The 17790-nt window shown below is 39.0% G+C and overlaps 1 protein-coding gene across 1 annotated transcript in view; it reads left to right on the top strand.

Moving 5' to 3' along the window:
- Positions 1–17790, top strand: part of CPLANE1 (ciliogenesis and planar polarity effector 1) — a 52129-nt gene that overhangs the window by 10555 nt on the left and 23784 nt on the right. Inside the window, exons 13-27 of the mRNA XM_033164074.1 lie at positions 837–917; positions 2991–3149; positions 3908–4063; positions 4607–4835; positions 5557–5696; positions 7147–7364; positions 7638–7802; positions 8636–8771; positions 10301–10410; positions 11243–11404; positions 11555–11663; positions 11889–12207; positions 13701–14619; positions 16401–16552; positions 16670–16782. Coding sequence (XP_033019965.1) covers positions 837–917; positions 2991–3149; positions 3908–4063; positions 4607–4835; positions 5557–5696; positions 7147–7364; positions 7638–7802; positions 8636–8771; positions 10301–10410; positions 11243–11404; positions 11555–11663; positions 11889–12207; positions 13701–14619; positions 16401–16552; positions 16670–16782 — 3168 coding nt within the window. The remainder of the gene's footprint in view (positions 1–836; positions 918–2990; positions 3150–3907; positions 4064–4606; positions 4836–5556; positions 5697–7146; positions 7365–7637; positions 7803–8635; positions 8772–10300; positions 10411–11242; positions 11405–11554; positions 11664–11888; positions 12208–13700; positions 14620–16400; positions 16553–16669; positions 16783–17790) is intronic.

Raw genomic sequence — 17790 nt, 5'->3', positions numbered from 1 at the left:
ATCTTAATAAATATTGTATTTTACTTTTTATTTAGCTTTTATTTGTAGTTTACACGTTTTATTGTAATTATTTTACCTGTTGCTAGAAACTGCTTTGTAGGGACATTGTCCCAAACATTTCTAATTAAGTAATAAACCTAATTAATTATAAACATTTCTAATTAATAACAAAATTTCTGGTCTAGAAACCTGACAATTTAAAATTTGTTTCCTTTCTCCAAAAATATCCTGTGTTTAAAATAATATGTTTTACAGCCTGCAGCTGAAGGTAGCATTGGACATTGTGGCAGTTTTATTATGCTTTTTATGTATCCAACTCCCTTGCCAACTCTGCCTACCCCTCACCAAATCCTCCACCCTCTTGGATCTTGCCAAACCCACCTACTGCCTTTAGAGCTCTGCAGACCACTCTCCCCTCCCCTCCAGCTCTCTTGCAAGAGTTCCCCTGCAGCTTCCTGGGCCTTCATGCTACATCCATTTCTCTCTTCTCTTTCATCCACACCCTCCAGTGCTGAGGCTGAAATGCTATCATCACTGTGAGGTGGACAACAGCAGAGTAGGATAGTTGCTTGGGAGCTGCCTTAGACTATCCTGAATATTCCTCCCTGGATTGCTTGTCTGCTTGATTCTGTCTCTCTTCTGCCTTAAGACAAGACAGTCTCCAGTGCTGCTGTCGTGGTCCAGCAGCTCTCAGTAGTCTGACATCATGTTAGTTAGCAGCAGCATCCCTCAGCAGTCAAGTGAACTACTGTGTGACAACAGTCTTACCATTTTACTATATGTTAAGAAATGTATTGAATATTGGCTGCAATTTATTTATTTATTTATTTATTTAGGTGAGGAGCAATTTCTAATCGGGTCTTACAAAGAATCCGTGGAGGCTTGGGAGAGAGCTCTTCAAGAAATAAAAGGAAAAGGTAAGGTAATAAGAAACTCTAAGCTTATTCTCATTGGAAAAAATGTTCTAGAGAAAGCATAATAAATTTTGCAGTGGATATTTATTTTCTTCTATACATTGGCATAAATGTATGGAAGAAAATTTCTATACATTTTAAAAGCCTGTCTTTAGAGGCCTGTCTTTTTCATAAGTCTACTGAGTGGCAACTCCTCTGCCAAGCCCTCTGATTAGAGAACACTATTCCCAAAGAGGTTTGCCTGGCATGCACATTAACATCCCTTTGGTGTCAAGTGAAGACCTTTCTGCCTTCAGTTAGTAATATATTCCTGCTACTGAAGTTCTAAGTTTGTTGATTCTTATATTAATCATGCTTAGATTGTTGGGGAAGATGGATTTTTGCTTTTAGGTTTGATCGCTTTTAGTCTAGTTGATTGTTGGTACTTTTATATTTGTATACATAATCTGTTGCTAAAGAATTATTCTTTGTGCTTGTTGTAAGTTGCCTAGAGACCTTGGTATAAGATGACAAGTCAAATAATAATAATAATAATAATAATAATAATAATAATAATTATTATTATTTTTATTATTATTATTAATAAAGAAGCTGCAATGTTGTTGGATTGCAGAACTAGTTTTTACCTTAACATGCTTGATAAAACTAAGTTCATGCCAAAAAGATCTATGTATAGCATGAAAATCATGATATTGGGTTAATTACTTGCCATGGTGCAGAACAGGTTAGTAAATAAAAGTAAATAAAATGTGATTGAGTGTTGACATACATGATTTTTAAAAAAAGTTTTCCTGAAGTTGTTTAAGTGACAGGCAAGCTTCTCTTCAAGGTAACATTTAAGATTTCAGATGCCAGTGCATAATCTTTCAGACAGCAGTGTTGGAAATCCTTTTTCTCATGCTGCCAAAGGATTTTCTGTTGCTGTGTTCACTGTGTACAAATGGGTTACTTCTTGTCAGTCCAAGTAGCCTGTGTTGCTCATACAGTGCTTCACCCAAAGAGGACTTCTGTCCCTTGAGTGTGGTGAGGTGGATTATAAATATAAACATTGTGAGCCACTTCTGTGTAGAGTTTACAGTAGGGTCGCCATACGTCCGGAATTTCTTGGACATAGGCAGAATACTGCAGTCGGAAGCAGTGTCTGGGCAGAAATCACTGAAATGTCTGGGGAAATCCGGACATATGGCAACCAATGTCGGAAGTCTAGATTTGGGTGAATTTCCTGTGAAATAGCGCAATAACTTCATTATTCTTGTTGTTTTTTGAAAAATGGCAAACCTAGTTTACAGTGTTAAAAGTAGAACTGGGAAGATTCATGTTCAAATGTCCACTCAACCACAAAGCTTCATATGTGATGTTGTGCCAATCACTGTTTATCACCTTAGCATTTGTTGCAGAGTTGTTTTTTAGAGACAGCATTCACATACAGCATTCTGAGCATCTTGGAGGAAGGCTGGGATATAAATGCAATAAATAAAGCAAATGTTAGGTTTGACAGTTGCATTTCTTCTGTCACAGTAACTGGAGAACCTTCACCTGTTCAACTTCTCTTTGCTTTGTGTCTTTTGAATTACTGGAGTTGAAGAGCATTATTCAAACAATATGGACCCATTCCTGTTTGAATTACTGTTAACAGTAACTATGGGGGGGGGGGGATTCAGTGGAGTTGATTTTGGTCCTGTATAATCCTGTTCACCTTATTTATTCCTTCTGTATGTGATAGTACATCTGTGCGTGGGTGAGGGGAGCTTAGTACATTCATATACAGTGAGGGGAGGAAGTATTTGATCCCCTGCTAAATTTGCCTGTTTGCCCTCTGACGAATAAATGACCAGTCCATAATTTTGGGGTCTTCTGGGTTTCCGGGGGTTTTCCTGTTGTTATTCTGTGTCTCATGGCTACAATAAACCTACCATTAAAATTACGGACTGGTCATTTCTTTGTCAGAGTGCAAATGGGCAAATTTAGCAGGGGATCAAATACTCCCCCCCCCCTCACTTTAGGTTGGGTTTATTTTTCATTACATCCCCAGGGTTTATATTTTTAACTAGATAATTATTTCGCTTTTTAATACAGGAGGAAAGAGAATGCCTTTTCTTCAAACTCGTTATTATCTTGCTATATTATATTGCCATCTATATCACTACAATGTAAATGAGGCTCAGGGTCTGTGTGATCATCTAGTGAGCGAGCTGCTAAAACGAACTCAAATATCTGAAAGGGATGATGTGTCAGGTATGTGAATGTGGAATATCCTAGTAAAGTTAAATGAATGATGTGTAACATAATTTGTCATTTTATCCCATTATTTAAAACTGTAACGTTATTGCAATAGAGTGGTATTTTTGTTGTTTTATAGTGATTATAGAATTTATATTTAAGATGCTTGACTAAGCATCTGTTAATTGCTTAATTTTTAAAAGTCCCTTTAAGAACCCTTTATCTATTTTAAATATATCTTTCCCTCAGAATTGTAGAAGTATGGTGACAATCATCTGTCTTTTATAGTTAGCAAGCTAGTTAAAAGGTCAGATTTAAAAGTCCCATTAGTTTGAATGAGATATTGTCCTTCAAGCTTAATATCTGGCTGTGATTTAATAACTGCATAGTTTGGTGTAATCAAGTATAACATTGCAATCATATATACACTTTTTTGAAAGTAAGTCCTGTTGAACTTAGTGGGACTTGTACCTCAGTAAATATATGTAAGATTGCAGTTAATCAGGTTTTATTGTCATTGAATTCTTACTAAATGAATTCTACAGAGTGAAGCTTAAGTATGAGTTGTCATCATGCAGAAAGGTAAAGGTGATATACAAAAGAGGCTTCTATGGTTTTATTTTGGAAAGACCAAATAATTCTTTCAGCACAATATGTAATGTACCTTTGCTTTTAGTAGCAATGAGGGTTGATAGGCTTGAATTTATCAGTGATATCTTTTTATTTCCAAAGCAGATATTTTGTTTATGTAAGACTCTTTAAACTCTTTTTAGGTGCTGAACAGATGATAACAGATGTTCATACTGAAGCTATATTAGCAGTGGTTCGGTCTCTGGCACGTTTCATGGCAGCTTACTTCACTAATGAACCACTTTATGTGCTTCCTCCACATAATGTTGATGTTTTACCCCCGCTTCATATCAGACAAGGTATTCTGTTAATGCTGGTTTACTATCATCCAGACAGAGTTAGGATTTCCAAGCCCCATTGATGTTAGTGGGAGGAGAGTTTTCCTCAAAACTTCATATCTACCATTTTTATATTAGTTTAGAGTCTCTTGTCTCAGACTCATCTTATAAAAATCTCTAACCTCCCCCCCGCACATTGGTGTGATAATCCTTCCTTCTCTTATTTTGTGTAATTTTTTTTAGTGAAGATTGACTTTCCTGTATGAATGCATTTCTCATTGAGTTTTTGATGTGCATTCACATTTCTGTTCTAGCACAAACAATTAAAAATAAGTGGGGAGAGGGAAGAACAGCAAAAATCAAGAGTCATGGTAATTCCCACAAAAATGGTCTGAATGATACATTGCATTATGAAGGCTGTAATTCACACTTATTTGGGAGTAATTCAATTGGAACTCGGGATTTTCTACTTAAAGATGTTTAGAACTCATTTGGAAATCATATAGGAATCAATTACACAACAAAGCAAGCATAGATAACTAATAAACTTCCTTTGTATCTTAGACAGGGGTCTTCGTATTGTTCCACTGCAGCACTCCATAGTCACCAATGCAGTTAGGGACCATGGTCTCTCGTGCGTCTGGACAGTTGAATATGCTCTTGATTTGTTGCTTGTTGGTGGACTACTTCCGGAAGCTGTGTGGCTAGCACATAAACTTGGAGACTGGAAAATGGCTGTTTCAGTTGGGGTGGCTTATAATCTGTATTGTCAAAGTAACAGTGGCTTCCCAATGTAAGTTTGTGTATAAATTACAGAACTGCATGCTGCAGTGTTATTTTGTTGTTTATCATGTTATGGGCATATAATATCTACTATTTAAAATAAAATTAACTAAATGCATTTATATCTATTTTTTATTATTCCTATTTTCTTAAAAGAAAAAAAGATGACATTGTCTTGTGTTGGTGATTTGGACAATAGTAGTTTGGAAAAAGATATGTTCTTTGCTTCTTTGACTCCTGCCCTCAACCTGATTCTTTCATGTACAGATAAGGAGAGCTCTGCAAGGAGTGTAGTATTATTGGGTGGTGGAATGATTAGGACAGATAATTTACATCCATTAACTGAAAGGCATAGTTCCCAAGAGTGCCATATGGACATAGCTTGATAGTGACAGTGGTGCCTTCCATTCTATAATTCCAGTAGTGGTGCATCTAGCTGACAGCTGCAGTAATTGTAACATCAGTTGAGCAAAGCAATCGTCAGCCTTCTGGTCACTAATTATGAAGTATCTGTGTCCACCATTTGAAAGTATCAAAAATACCAAGTGCGAAAGAACTAGTCCTAAAGCCCTTCAGATCATTACACAATACAGATGTTCTCTGTGCCTGTCAAACTTTTTGAATTGTCACTGTACTTCCATAGATCCCATATATGACTGCACAAAAGTCATTCAGAGAGCAACAGTTAGGGACAAGCTACCGGTAATATCTTTTTCTTGATTCACTCTCAGGTCACAAAAAGTAGAATTCTGCATGCCATTGCACTTGACTCCAACACAAATCTTTCAGGAAAAATTACAATCTTTTTTGGGCAAGCCAATCAACAGTGAAACATCAAATGAAGGAGAACCCAAATGCAAACAGTTCACAGGTGTGCAATTTATACATCTGAGTTCATTTTCTTGAAGTTGTTTTTTAACACATTTGTGGAAATGCTATGATTACATGCATATATCCACCCTTTTCCATGATTAGGGAATGACCAGAGGTGCTAATGTGAATGCCATTTGTTTATTTGTCTGCGTGTCCATGTTATTCCTTTCCACTCTTCTGCATTTTTTATATGAACTATGATTCATATAAAGAGAATGATAGCTGGACCATAAAGAAGGCTGATCACCGAAGAATTGGTCTTTTTTAATTATGGTGCTGGAGGAGACTCTTGAGAGTCCCATGGACTGCAAGAAGATCAAACCTATCAATTCTGAAGGAAATCAGCCCTTAGTGCTCACTGGAAGGACAGATCCTGAAGCTGAGGCTCCAATACTTTGGCCACATCATGAGAAGAGAAGACTCCCTGGAAAAGACCCTGATGTTGGGAAAGATGGAGGGCACAAGGAGAAGGGGATGACAGAGGATGAGATGGTTGGACAGTGTTCTTGAAGCTACCAGCGTGAGTGACCAAACTGCAGGAGGCAGTGGAAGACAGGAGTGCCTGGTGTGCTCTGGTCCATGGGGTCACGAAGAGTCGGACACAACTAAACGACTAAACAACAACAACATGATTCAATTCTCATTGAGATGGGAGATCTGTGTTTGGACTGTAGTATGTCAGTCTTCATGTGGGACTCATGTAGCTGTATGGAAGAAAGGCTCTAGCCTAGCCAAAAAATATATATGAAGTAGCCTCTACTTGTAAAGTTTTTTCATCTCAATATGTTGCAATATGGTAAATCTGTGTGCAAGCAAGAGTACCATACACATACTCAGAGATTGACTCATGCCTGCATATAGAACTTTGTAAGATAGCAGTAGGCCTGGGCGATATATTGATGGCATGCTCCCCACAGTCTTGAAATAAGCAATACTCTGTCCACTCATTGAAAAGCTAGCCCTGACCCAATGGAATGCAGCAGCTGTCAACAACATGTTAACACTCCATTTTGGAATAAGGTGGTGGAAAGGGTCACGTCAGAGCATCTATCTACAGATGTTTCTGGAGGAAGCGAATTGTCTAGAATAGATCAATTTCATTCTGGGTTTAGGCTCAGATTTGGGACTGAATCATCATTGGTTGCCCTGAGGAATTACCTTCATCAGGAGAGAGACGAGACAGGAGGAGTGTGACTGTTTCTTCTACCTGAGCTTTGGATACCATTAACCACAGTATCCTGCTGGAACATCCGGGGCATTGTGTTACCTTGGTTTTCATCCTACTTGCAAAGTCATGTCCAGAGATTAGTATTAGCAAATCGTTCTTTGAGCCCATGGTGGTATGTTATAGGGTCCCATAGAGCACTATCCCCCCAGTGCTATTCAGCATTGATAGGAAGCATTATTAATGCATTTGCTTTATTACTTCCTCTGCTATCTGTCTTTAGATCCTATTGAAGAGGAAGATGTAAATGTAATTTTTAGTTCAATAGAAGAAATACTGAAAGCAGCTGTTATGGCAGAAACAGACATACTGTCAGAGACATTTCAACTTTTGGTGGACTCTGCCAAGGACCTGAGCAGAAAGTTTTGTGGTTTGGTGCCTGATGGCTTATATCTTCCTGCACCACCCTTATATTGTCCTCAACCATCATTTCCTGGTGAAGTAAGTATATTTGAAAGCCATTTGATTGTTTCTTCTATTTTGTCTACACTTGACCTGAATTAGTTGTTTCTTTTGCTTTTGGGTTTTGAAACCATCCTGCTTTTGAGGTGTGTGTGTGTGTGTTTTGGGGGGGGGAGCCCATTAAGCTTTTCTTAGAATTCCAGCCATAAATATAGAAAAGGGGTTAGGGTGGAGATAATTGAGTGAAGAATCTGCATTGCACTCATCATTTTCATTGTTCCCTTTATCCCCTTTTAATTTTGCAATATTTAGGAAGAACACGTTGATTTAGCATTGAGAATGGAGAGAGTTTGTCGGCAGAAGGTGTCTGGAGTTGTTCAGCGAATTCTTCTCCTTTTTCGGGCAGCTCACTGTTCTTTCCCTGCTGCTCAGTGGTATATTGTGCAGCTGAAACGGGCACGGAAAATAATGCAAAAGGTATACTGATGAAATTGCTTTAAACTTTTCTTATAACTGATAATAACTATTGTAAGCTAAGTATGGTTGTGATTTTTTTATTGATTATATTGTTTTATCTTTTTGTAAACCACTTTACGTGGTGAATAAATTTTATGAAATAAATATAAGGTGGGATCTATAAAATGCACCTCAAGTGTCAATAGCCAGGGTAAAGAGGTGCAGATTTAGCATTTGATGGGAGGTGTATAATGAAGTGCCAGGTGCACCTCTGTGGGGAGTGAGTTCCACAGCTTAGGGGCCACCACAGAAAATGCCCTCTCCCAGGCTGCCAGCCCTCAAGCCTCTGAGGGCAGAGAAAGTACCAAGTGGGCCCATTCTGCCAATTTCGGCACTCAAGAGGGTCTATAGGGAGGGAGGCAAGTCTTTTGGATATTGCTTTGAGATAATTTCAAATAGCTTTGGATATGCTCCATCAATCAGACAGGTTTCTACCCAAACAATCCAAAGTCCATAGTCTGTTGGTCAATCCAGACCAGTTTTCTGCAAGCCTCTGTTGCAGCTATGTACTCTGACTCTGTGGAGTAAAAAGCTACAGATCCTTGTTTGTAACTGCCCCAGTAAACAAGACCATTTTCAAACATAAAGAGAAAGCCACCTGTTGATTTGTAATCCTTTATTTCTCCGGCCTAGTCTCATCCATGTAACTTCGATGAAAATGCTCCTTCAGGGACTTGTAACACTGTCCAGACATCCCAGAAATGAGAACTTGGTTCACATAACACCTGTCTTTTCAGGAACATTTGTTTATCTAAATTGTTCTCTTGTAACCTTTGCTTTTTTCACACTTTCAGATTCGCAAGAAAGGTGCTCTTCCCTCATTAAATGCTCTTCCAGAAAATTTGCTTAATTATTCTAAATGTCATACGGTGTTCTTAAGGCCTGCTTCTGGTGATCATGGACTTGACAGTGTTTCATGTAAAACTATAGGTTTGTATCTAGAGAAAAGTGCACAGGTGCTGTAAGTTGTTGAAACAGAGTAAAAGGTCAAGTTGGAGTGGCAATGCCTATTCACAATGGTCCTTTTGAAACACCCACCCTGCATTCTGAAGGTATTTGTCTACTAGTCTAGCCAATAAGACTAGAAAATAGCAAAATTCCTTGTCATGTTATTGATCACTTACTGTGAAAGCTACCTTTGTTCTCCTAAGACTTGAAAATGATGTGCTAAATATAATATTTGACCTGTTGCTGAAAAGAATATAAAAACAAAGAGTCAGATTCTCAGCTCCAGTTCTTTTCATGTTGACTCTCATTCAGTAGACAGGTCTGTCTACTAGAAGTACTTTAAAGGTGTATTCATAAAAGTTAGAAGAAACCTCTTGCTAAGCACAGCCAGTTCAGTCCCCCCATGTAAAGAAGCATTTTTTCTTTGGGGGCTCTTATGTCATGAAACAGTGCTGAACAGAAGTTCATGAAGCTTCCTGCAGACATCTAAAGTGAATGTAGTCCGATCAATCTGAATTTTGCAGACAAACATTTGGATTTCCTCTTCCTTGATGAAATGCCACCTGACACAAAATTGTATTCCAACATAAATACACTATTATAAGCTATAGGAGTTTCTAGGCTACTTTAATTTACCCCAAATCTGGGAATGTGGTCAGATTTATTTAAGAACCTTGAAGGTGTAATGGAGCACTTTATCACCTAAATCATTGTTTCCTTTTTATGTACTAATCCTGTCTTTTCCTCCAGGAAAGTCTATCAAATATTACTTGTCCGTAGGATGAGGAATGTACTTCTTAAAAATTAGTATTTCCAATTGAAGCTTATTGACAAAACATGCTGCTACAACAGTGTGAAGGTGTTTTGGAAGCCTTCTGCAAGAAGTACCTCTGCTCAATCAGAGATGTATTTACAGTCCCTTATTATATACATATGTACAGATCACTGCTCATAATTCATGCACTTGATCCCTCGCTCTCAGATCCCGGAAGTGGAGATTTATGGCTACGCCTCAAGCACAGCAACCTCGGTACCCCGAGCCTCCGCCTCTCCTCTCGGCGTTTCAACCTCCTTCGCTCCTTTGCTGAAGGAGCACACACCACCTCCCCTTCCATGCCAGAACTGCTCAGGCATCACTAAGGCTCCTTAGCATCCGGGAACCCCTCCACCTCTGAGCCTGCTTCCTGCCTGTAGCTTTCTAAGAGCGTCCCAGAACGGCTCAGGAGTCGCTGAGGCTCCTTAGCATCCGGGACCCCCTCCACCTCTGAGCTCGCTTCCTGCCTGTAGCTTTCTAAGGGCTCATTCCCCTCCCTTGGCTCCAGACCGCTCCCTGGCAGCCCCGTGAGAAACAGTCTGTGAGCAAAGAACATTTTTAAAACCAACATTTTTTTAGATACTGCCACTTATAAGTTAATGATTTTTAGTGAAAATGTAGATAATTTATGTTTATTTTACAGCATTCCTGTTCTCTTGCTTGATCAAAACTTTATTTCTCTGGCTTCCTCTCACAGCATGCTTTAGAGAACTATGCACATTGTGTTGGATGTTTCATGTTCGTGAAAGATTATCTGACAGTTGCAGACGGTACCAAACTGCAAGGGAGAATTTGGAAAATCAGAAGGTAATATTAATAGCATAGAACTTTAACATCATAGGCAACTATACTGTATTCTTTCCATTGCTCTTAAATGGCCATCTTATAAATGACTTGTTTGTGCTCAAAAAAACAGCCAAGACTGAGGCTCAGAATATAGATACAATGCAGAGGTCTTAGTTTTAGCCCAGATCCACCCCACTCACTTGTAAAATGGGTGTATGTGTCCAGTTTTAAAAGCCAAAGCAGAGTTTGTAGCAATGCTGAACTCTGTCCACAGCCTGCACTCTCAGGCATGCTGAGGAAGCTGTCTTATGCTGAGTGAAACCAGTAGACCATCTAGCTCACTATTGTCAGTAGTCTCTTACAATACTACCTGGAGATACTGAGGATTGAACCTAGCACCTTCTGCATTCAAAGTAGATGCTATTCCCCTGAGCTATAGCCCTTCCTCTAAATTTTCTGAGGGGGGGGGGGACATAGAAGCAGCAGAATTGAAGAATGTCTCCAAGTCTTCAGGCATGTCCTCTCAGTTTGCCTGGGGCTAGCCAAGTGAGAAGCAGCACACATCTCTCAAGGACCCAAAAGAAACAGAGAACATGTTAATGTATCTTTCAGTTAAACTTGCTTCTAGTGTTGAGTATCATCTGGGGGGAAATGTGGAGGAAGGGAAGCTTGTGGAGGGGGAGAGTTTAGTTTTCCTAACCCATGTTCTCCTTTTTGCTCCTAAAGTTGGGACTTGAACCCAATTCCACATTTTATATGTTATTGGGACATACCTAGGTTTAAACAAACAGGTCTGCTGCCACCACAGGTAGTTTGAGACTTTTAGATCTATTGCTTTGTGTTATTTCTTTAGGAATGTAAGACAACTGAATTTGATGCCTGTATAGTTGAACACTCTTTCAGTGCATTGGAGTGGGCTTGCCGAATGCTCCCTTTTGCTAGGTTCATGAATGTTGAAGAACTTGTACAGGATATCATTTTAAGCCTTACGGGAGAATTGCCACCAACCAAAAAGGTAATATTACCTAGATCAGAAATTATAGGGGATTACTGAGATTAGCTTTCTTTATTAATATTTTCTTTTTCATGTTTGTTGTTGTGTGTAGATCTTCCAGAACCTATGTTAAGTAGCTTAAAATTAACTTGACATTGTTCTTTTGAACAGGTGGCAGAAATTTTGGTGAAAGCATTTCCAAACCCAGATGATGTAAGAGTCCCATTAAGAGATAAATATAATGCTCTGCACCAGCGGCTTAGACACTGCGTAGTCAAAGGTACCATTAGTGGTGATGAAGAAAACAAAGTGGACAACTAACTTACCAGCATTTTTCTTAAAAAAAACACACAAAGCAAACAAAAAAACTACCCCTTCTTTGGAAAGTGGTGGAATGTTCAAAGGGTCATATGTTATTTGAAAGGCATTTTGTATGTATTTGTTTACATATACTGTAGTCTCTATAGAAATAGCATAGTAACAAATCTCATGTCTCTCTGATTAGGTCCCAACAATGAAGAAATGATGTCTGTTGTAATACAGGCTTCGCACAAAGTGAATATGAAAACATTAAAGCGTGTGATAAGGAACATAGGACCCTATCAAAGAAGCATCTGGGAGCCACCAGAAGAGGCAACACAAGATCCTGGAGCTTATTGCTATGATAGATTTTCTTTGGGGACTAGTCTAAGCAGAAGCACAATTTCAGATCTGGGAAACTCTCAGGTTTATAGTGATGCTGAAACAGCAGACTCAATCTCAGAAGCTTTGTTGATGGAAGAAACAAGAAGGCACATTTCTTCTCAGATGCAAGAACATCACAAGTATGAGTTTATGATATTGCTGAATATAGTTCATTTCACCTTCCAACCCTTCATAGAAAGTTAATACTGTACTTATGCAATCAAGAAAAGTCCAATGTAACTGTTTCACATGTTTAATTAGAAATAAGCTGCACTGTATTCAGTGGAGTGTATTCCCAGGTAGGGGTGCAATTCTGCTTCTGTAGCTCCATCAGTGTCTGGGAACTACATGGAAACTCAGCAGAGTAGTAGTAGTAACTATTATTTATTTATTTATTTTATTTTATTTTATTTTATTTTATTTGTAGTCTGCCCAACATGGTGTGAGTCTAGTGTCAGCCTCCACTGATTGAAAAATGTTGTTTCCCTACCAGAAAGACATTTAAAAAGTTATGAAATGATCACATTAAGGTATATTTAATAATCCTTTCAGTTTCAATTAACAATTGTGATTTCATATTGAGTTGACATTCATTTGACAGCTATACAGCGGTACCTCTGGTTACGAACTTAATTTGTTCCAGAGGTCTGTTCTTAACCTGAAACCGTTTTTAACCTGAGGTACCTTAGCTAATGGGGCCTGCCACCACGCCGCTGGCGTGCAATTTCTGTTCTCATCCTTAGGTAAAGTTCTTAACCTGAGGTACTACTTCTGGGTTAGTGGAGTCTGTAACCTGAAGTGTTTGTAACCTAAGGTACCACTATAATTGGTGCAGGACTAGTTTCATCTGGTATTCTAATAATAGTGTAGGGATTGCTAACATGGCACCTGTGGCTACCAGGTTGGTGGCCCTCATGTTTTTTGCCGGGGGTGGGGAATGTTTTTTCTTTTAATAGGATTTTGGAAGAGAATTTCTAAATTTGAGGAGGAGTGCCACTTGTTGGTATCCATCTCAGGAAACATTGGAAGAGTGCACCTTCGGGGATGAAGTCAAGCCGTTGGGAGAGTTGCAATGCCTACTGTTGCTTTATATTTTTCCTGTTACTGGGAAATTCTGCCTGTTTTTATTAGATAGCAACAGCATGGGTGGGTGGGTGTATTTGAAGGTGGGGGAGTCAATATTATATGATCTCCACAGTCAGGACCAGTAAGCCATAAGCAACTTCCACAGCATGCATATGGTTGTCTCAGGGTGGAGGGAGCAGCAATGACTATACACACATTTCATGTTATGCCATGCCCTCATGGAAGCCTTTTGTGGCAGGCACACAATTTATCAAAATTTGGAATGTCCCTACTGGTCCAAAAAGGTTGGTGATCTTTTTAATGACTAGATAGACTTTTTGAGTTATGTTACCTGTATTGAAAGGATAGGCGTGCCTGGCGTGCTCTGGTCCATGGGGTCACGAAGAGTCGGACACGACTGAACGACTGAACAACAACAACAACAACCTGTATTGAAAACAGAAAACCTGCATTTATGTATTTAATTTGTTTGTGGGGTTTTTCAAGAAAAAGAGGTCATTTGTTAGTTGCTTGCCCTTTCTAATCTATTTGTTGTGATTTCTTGTAGAGAAGTGTCCAACTGTGCAGGAGAATTGACTGGATACGATAGAAGTACTGAAAAACTAAAAGACTTAAATGTAGACGGGAAAAGTATTATAAAAGAGAACTACAAAGACTTAACCAATCAGCATGTTTTGCCTCTAGTGGGTGAATGGGAATTTGAACGTGATGATGATGAATACGTTAAGTTTTTAGATCTCTTTTTAACATACATGCTTGAAAGAGATCTGATCAATCATAAAGACTCTATGATTCCTTTTCTGATGAGCTTTTCCACACTCCTTAGGGAACATGAACTCAACTCTTTCCTTTTTGATGTTCATACAACAATGAAACGTCGACAGATCAGAAATAAAGGCCAACATGTTTTTAGGGCTGGTTCTTGCTACGCTCCTGTTTTTGATCCCAGTGCTGCTAATCTGGATCCTTTGTGTGATGATAAGAAAAAGGTTTCCAATAAACCAGCTGTGCTTGAGACTTCTGTTTGTGACTCAGTGATGAGACTCACTGCAAGAAGAGGATTATTTGGTCTAAGCCAGAAATCAATTTATGGTGCACAAGATTCCTGTAAAGAAAAAACTCTTGCACCTGTATTAACTCAGCTTTTGTCTGAACAGACTTCTTCCCCCCAAGCAGCTCCTGTTCATAGATACATCTACAAAGCAGTTCAGGTAACGGATATTCTACAAAGAACAAAACCAACTCCAGACATGAACTTTAAATTTAACAACATAGCTCGCTTGCTTGAATGGATGATCAGATGGTCTGATAGAAGACTGCTTTATGATCCCATCTCCACAGAGCCATTTCAGGAATGCCAGCCAATGATGCATGTAAAAACATCTGCATCTGCCATACTTACATCATTGTGGCTTTTAGAGCAAAATTTCTCCAATGAATCACAAAATCAAAATGTCCATATTTGGGTAAGTAAGAGAAATTAAACGCACCAGGTTTGGTTGCTAGCTAATTTGCATCAATGTACAAATAAAATCTGGATACAGAAAGACCACAAATTTAGAGTGGACATTTCCTAACTCCAAATACTTTCCTCAGGAATATTTGCATTCTATATCTTATTTTAAATGTAAGAATCTCATTAGTAATATTCATTGTGAGCAACAATGTATACAGTCACTCAGACTTCTCCCCAACTCTTTGTATGTATTAAGGGGGGAAAGCACTTTCTAAGCTGTAGTGTAGTTGGGGGGCTTTAATTTATTATTTGTTCCACACAGTGCCATATTTAGGCTGCAAACCTATTCACACTTTCTTGGGAGTAAACAACATTCAACTCAGTTGGACTCATTTCTGTGTCGGGGTGGGGGATGAATTTAGCAAATGTGACTCATGAAGCAGACCCATCAGACTTGCATTTCCTGGACTGATGCACGAATCGGACATGGGTCCTTTTCAGATTCCACATTCCTACCAGATCCCACAATGAGCCGACTTCTAATTGTCCAGTTGGCAACCACTTGGAGCAACTAGTGCACACAGTTCTTGCAATGTGTTGGAAATATGGGTACAATTCCCCACCCCCCAGGAGTGATAGGAAATTATGATGTACTAAACTGTACAGTGTTCTCATATGTTCCCAGTTGCATGTGTTAAGCCCTGTTCCATCTTGAGAGAGTAGCACAAGGTAACACATGCTCACTGAACATCTGAAAGTTCTAACATCTAACAGTAAGAGCTGTTAGAAAGTGGAACAGGACCCCCCTTGGAAGTTGATGGACTCTCCTTCCTTGGATGTTTTGAAGCAGAGGTTGTGTGGCCATCTCTAATGGATGCTGTAGTTGAGATTCCTGCATTGCAGGAGGTTGGACTAGATTATCTTTGGGGTACCTGCCAAATCTATTAATCCAACAATTCTAGGATTCTAGAATTATTTATAAAAAAGGAAAGTGGAGTCACCAACAGGGATGAGGAACATGAAAATGCTATAATGTTCAGCTGTATCTTTAGGAGACAATGTGGATAATCACATATTTCATGAGAGACATATTTTAGATTAATGCACTGCAGATAGGTCTGCCTCAGTGTTGAAATATAATTCAAAATGCTTATAGCAAATGCTGTCATACTTTGTTGTTGATTGCTTAACATGCTTTTATGCTGGCTGTGTGTTTAGAATGTGAAGTTACTGCCTATAGTGCTGTTGCTAGGAAATCACAGACATTCCATAAACATACAAGTTCTTTCTGTGATGCACTTTGACTGCCTTGAAGACCTGAGTGAGAAATACTAGGGTTATGGTATTTATGTAATTAAAGTTTTGACATGTAATATTTCTAATGTATCTAAATACCATACTATATGAACAATTTGGCCATTGAACTCATTGCTTTGCATTTAATTTGAGAAGTTTAATAATAACTAAGTAGAGGAAAGCCTTGTATAAAGAACAAGTTTGATAATTTTCTTTATTAACTTGCAGAATATATTATTTAAGATACGGCTTAATTAAAGTACCTACTTGAGAAAAATCTGTCAAGCTTAAGATGCTCGCAGGAACAAATCTGGTATGGGAGGCACATAAACTTCAAACTCTATCTAGATCTTGTAGCATATAGTAAGTTGTACTCCGCTGTTAATGCTATATAGAGAGATTGTGATTGTGGGGCATTGTTGGTGATGAAACATTATTGCTAGTCATGTATTTACATAGAAATTATATGTGTGTTCTGTTTTGTTTTGTGTTTAGAAACGACTCAAACAGTATGCAAGTACTTCAGCTATTAGAGCCAAACTAGAGAAAGACAACGGTGTGGATACAGGCTATTCTCCATCAGTTGGGACTCCAGTTGGTATCCAAGATGGACATGCCTTTGGTGAACCTTTTGAAAGTCTTCCAGGGTAATAATTGTTCTGTTTCATGTAAGAGCTTAGAATGTCAGGAGCTGGAGCATGATGCTAAGAAAGGCTGTCTATAGTCTGAAGTCTTCAGTTCTTGCAATCTTTTCCCATGTATAGGACCTTACATGAAAAGCAGTCTGTAGAGATTGAAGGAAGAAATCTTGTCAAACCTCTGACAGAAGAAATAGGGGGATACATATCAAATGAAGATGTGGCATCTGAAAATGAAGGTTAGTTAAATTTAAATTAATTAAAATAATTCTTTCTTTTTAACATGGGTGGCGCTGTGGTCTAAACCACTGAGCCTTCTTGGGCTTGCTGATTGGAAGGTCGGCTGTTTGAATCCCCGCGACGGGTTGAGCTCCCCTTGCTCTGGCCCAGCTCCTGCCAACCTAGCAGTTCGAAAGCATGTCAAAGTGCAAGTAGATAAATCTTCCAGCGGGAAGATAAACGGCGTTTCCATTTGCTGCTGTGGTTTCGCCAAAAGCGGCTTAGTCATGCTGGCCACACGACCCAGAAAAACTCTGCGGACAAACGTCGGCTCCCTCGGCCAGTAAAGCGAGATGAGCACCACAACCCCAGAGTCGTTCACGACTGGACTTAACTGTCAGGGGTCCTTTACCTTTTAATTCTACAGATATCCACATACATGATATTAAGTTGCTATTTTACACAAATTTTAATACAATGCCTTCCTATATATCTGCTTAAACTAGTACAACTGCTAGAATAACACAAAAGCCTGCTGTTTCTCCAGAATTCATACTCTAATATTTAGCACCTAGCTATGCTTTTCATCTATAGTTAAAGCATAAGCCAGTTGCTTACAAATAGTGGCTCTCACAGCACTTTCAGGTGGTCCCTGCAACCATTATGAAAATATAAAACGTGGCTGAGAGCAATTGGAGGCACATATTGTTCATAGGTCAGTTAAAAGCAAGTGGAATGAAGGAAAATAAAGGGCAGAGGAAGTCCTTGGCAGCTTCTAGTAAATGGTAGGGGGGATTTAGTGTCGTTTTCAGAACTATGTGCCCCTGCTCCCACTATATCACTGTAAAGTATTTAGGTTTGGGGGGAAGCCTTGGGAGAGCTGGAAGGAAAATAGGAAGTGCTCTTTATTCCTTCCCCACTCCTGAAACACCCTATCCCACAAGCAGCCAGAACAGTACTACCAGGTTCCTGCTCCAGGCCATGAAACATGAGCACTCTTCTTATGCTATTTTGTAGCAGGTCCCACT

Source organism: Lacerta agilis, chromosome 11 (assembly GCF_009819535.1).
Source record: "Lacerta agilis isolate rLacAgi1 chromosome 11, rLacAgi1.pri, whole genome shotgun sequence".
NCBI classification, from domain to species: Eukaryota; Metazoa; Chordata; class Lepidosauria; order Squamata; family Lacertidae; genus Lacerta; species Lacerta agilis.
This window is presented reverse-complemented; position numbering and strand designations above follow the sequence as displayed.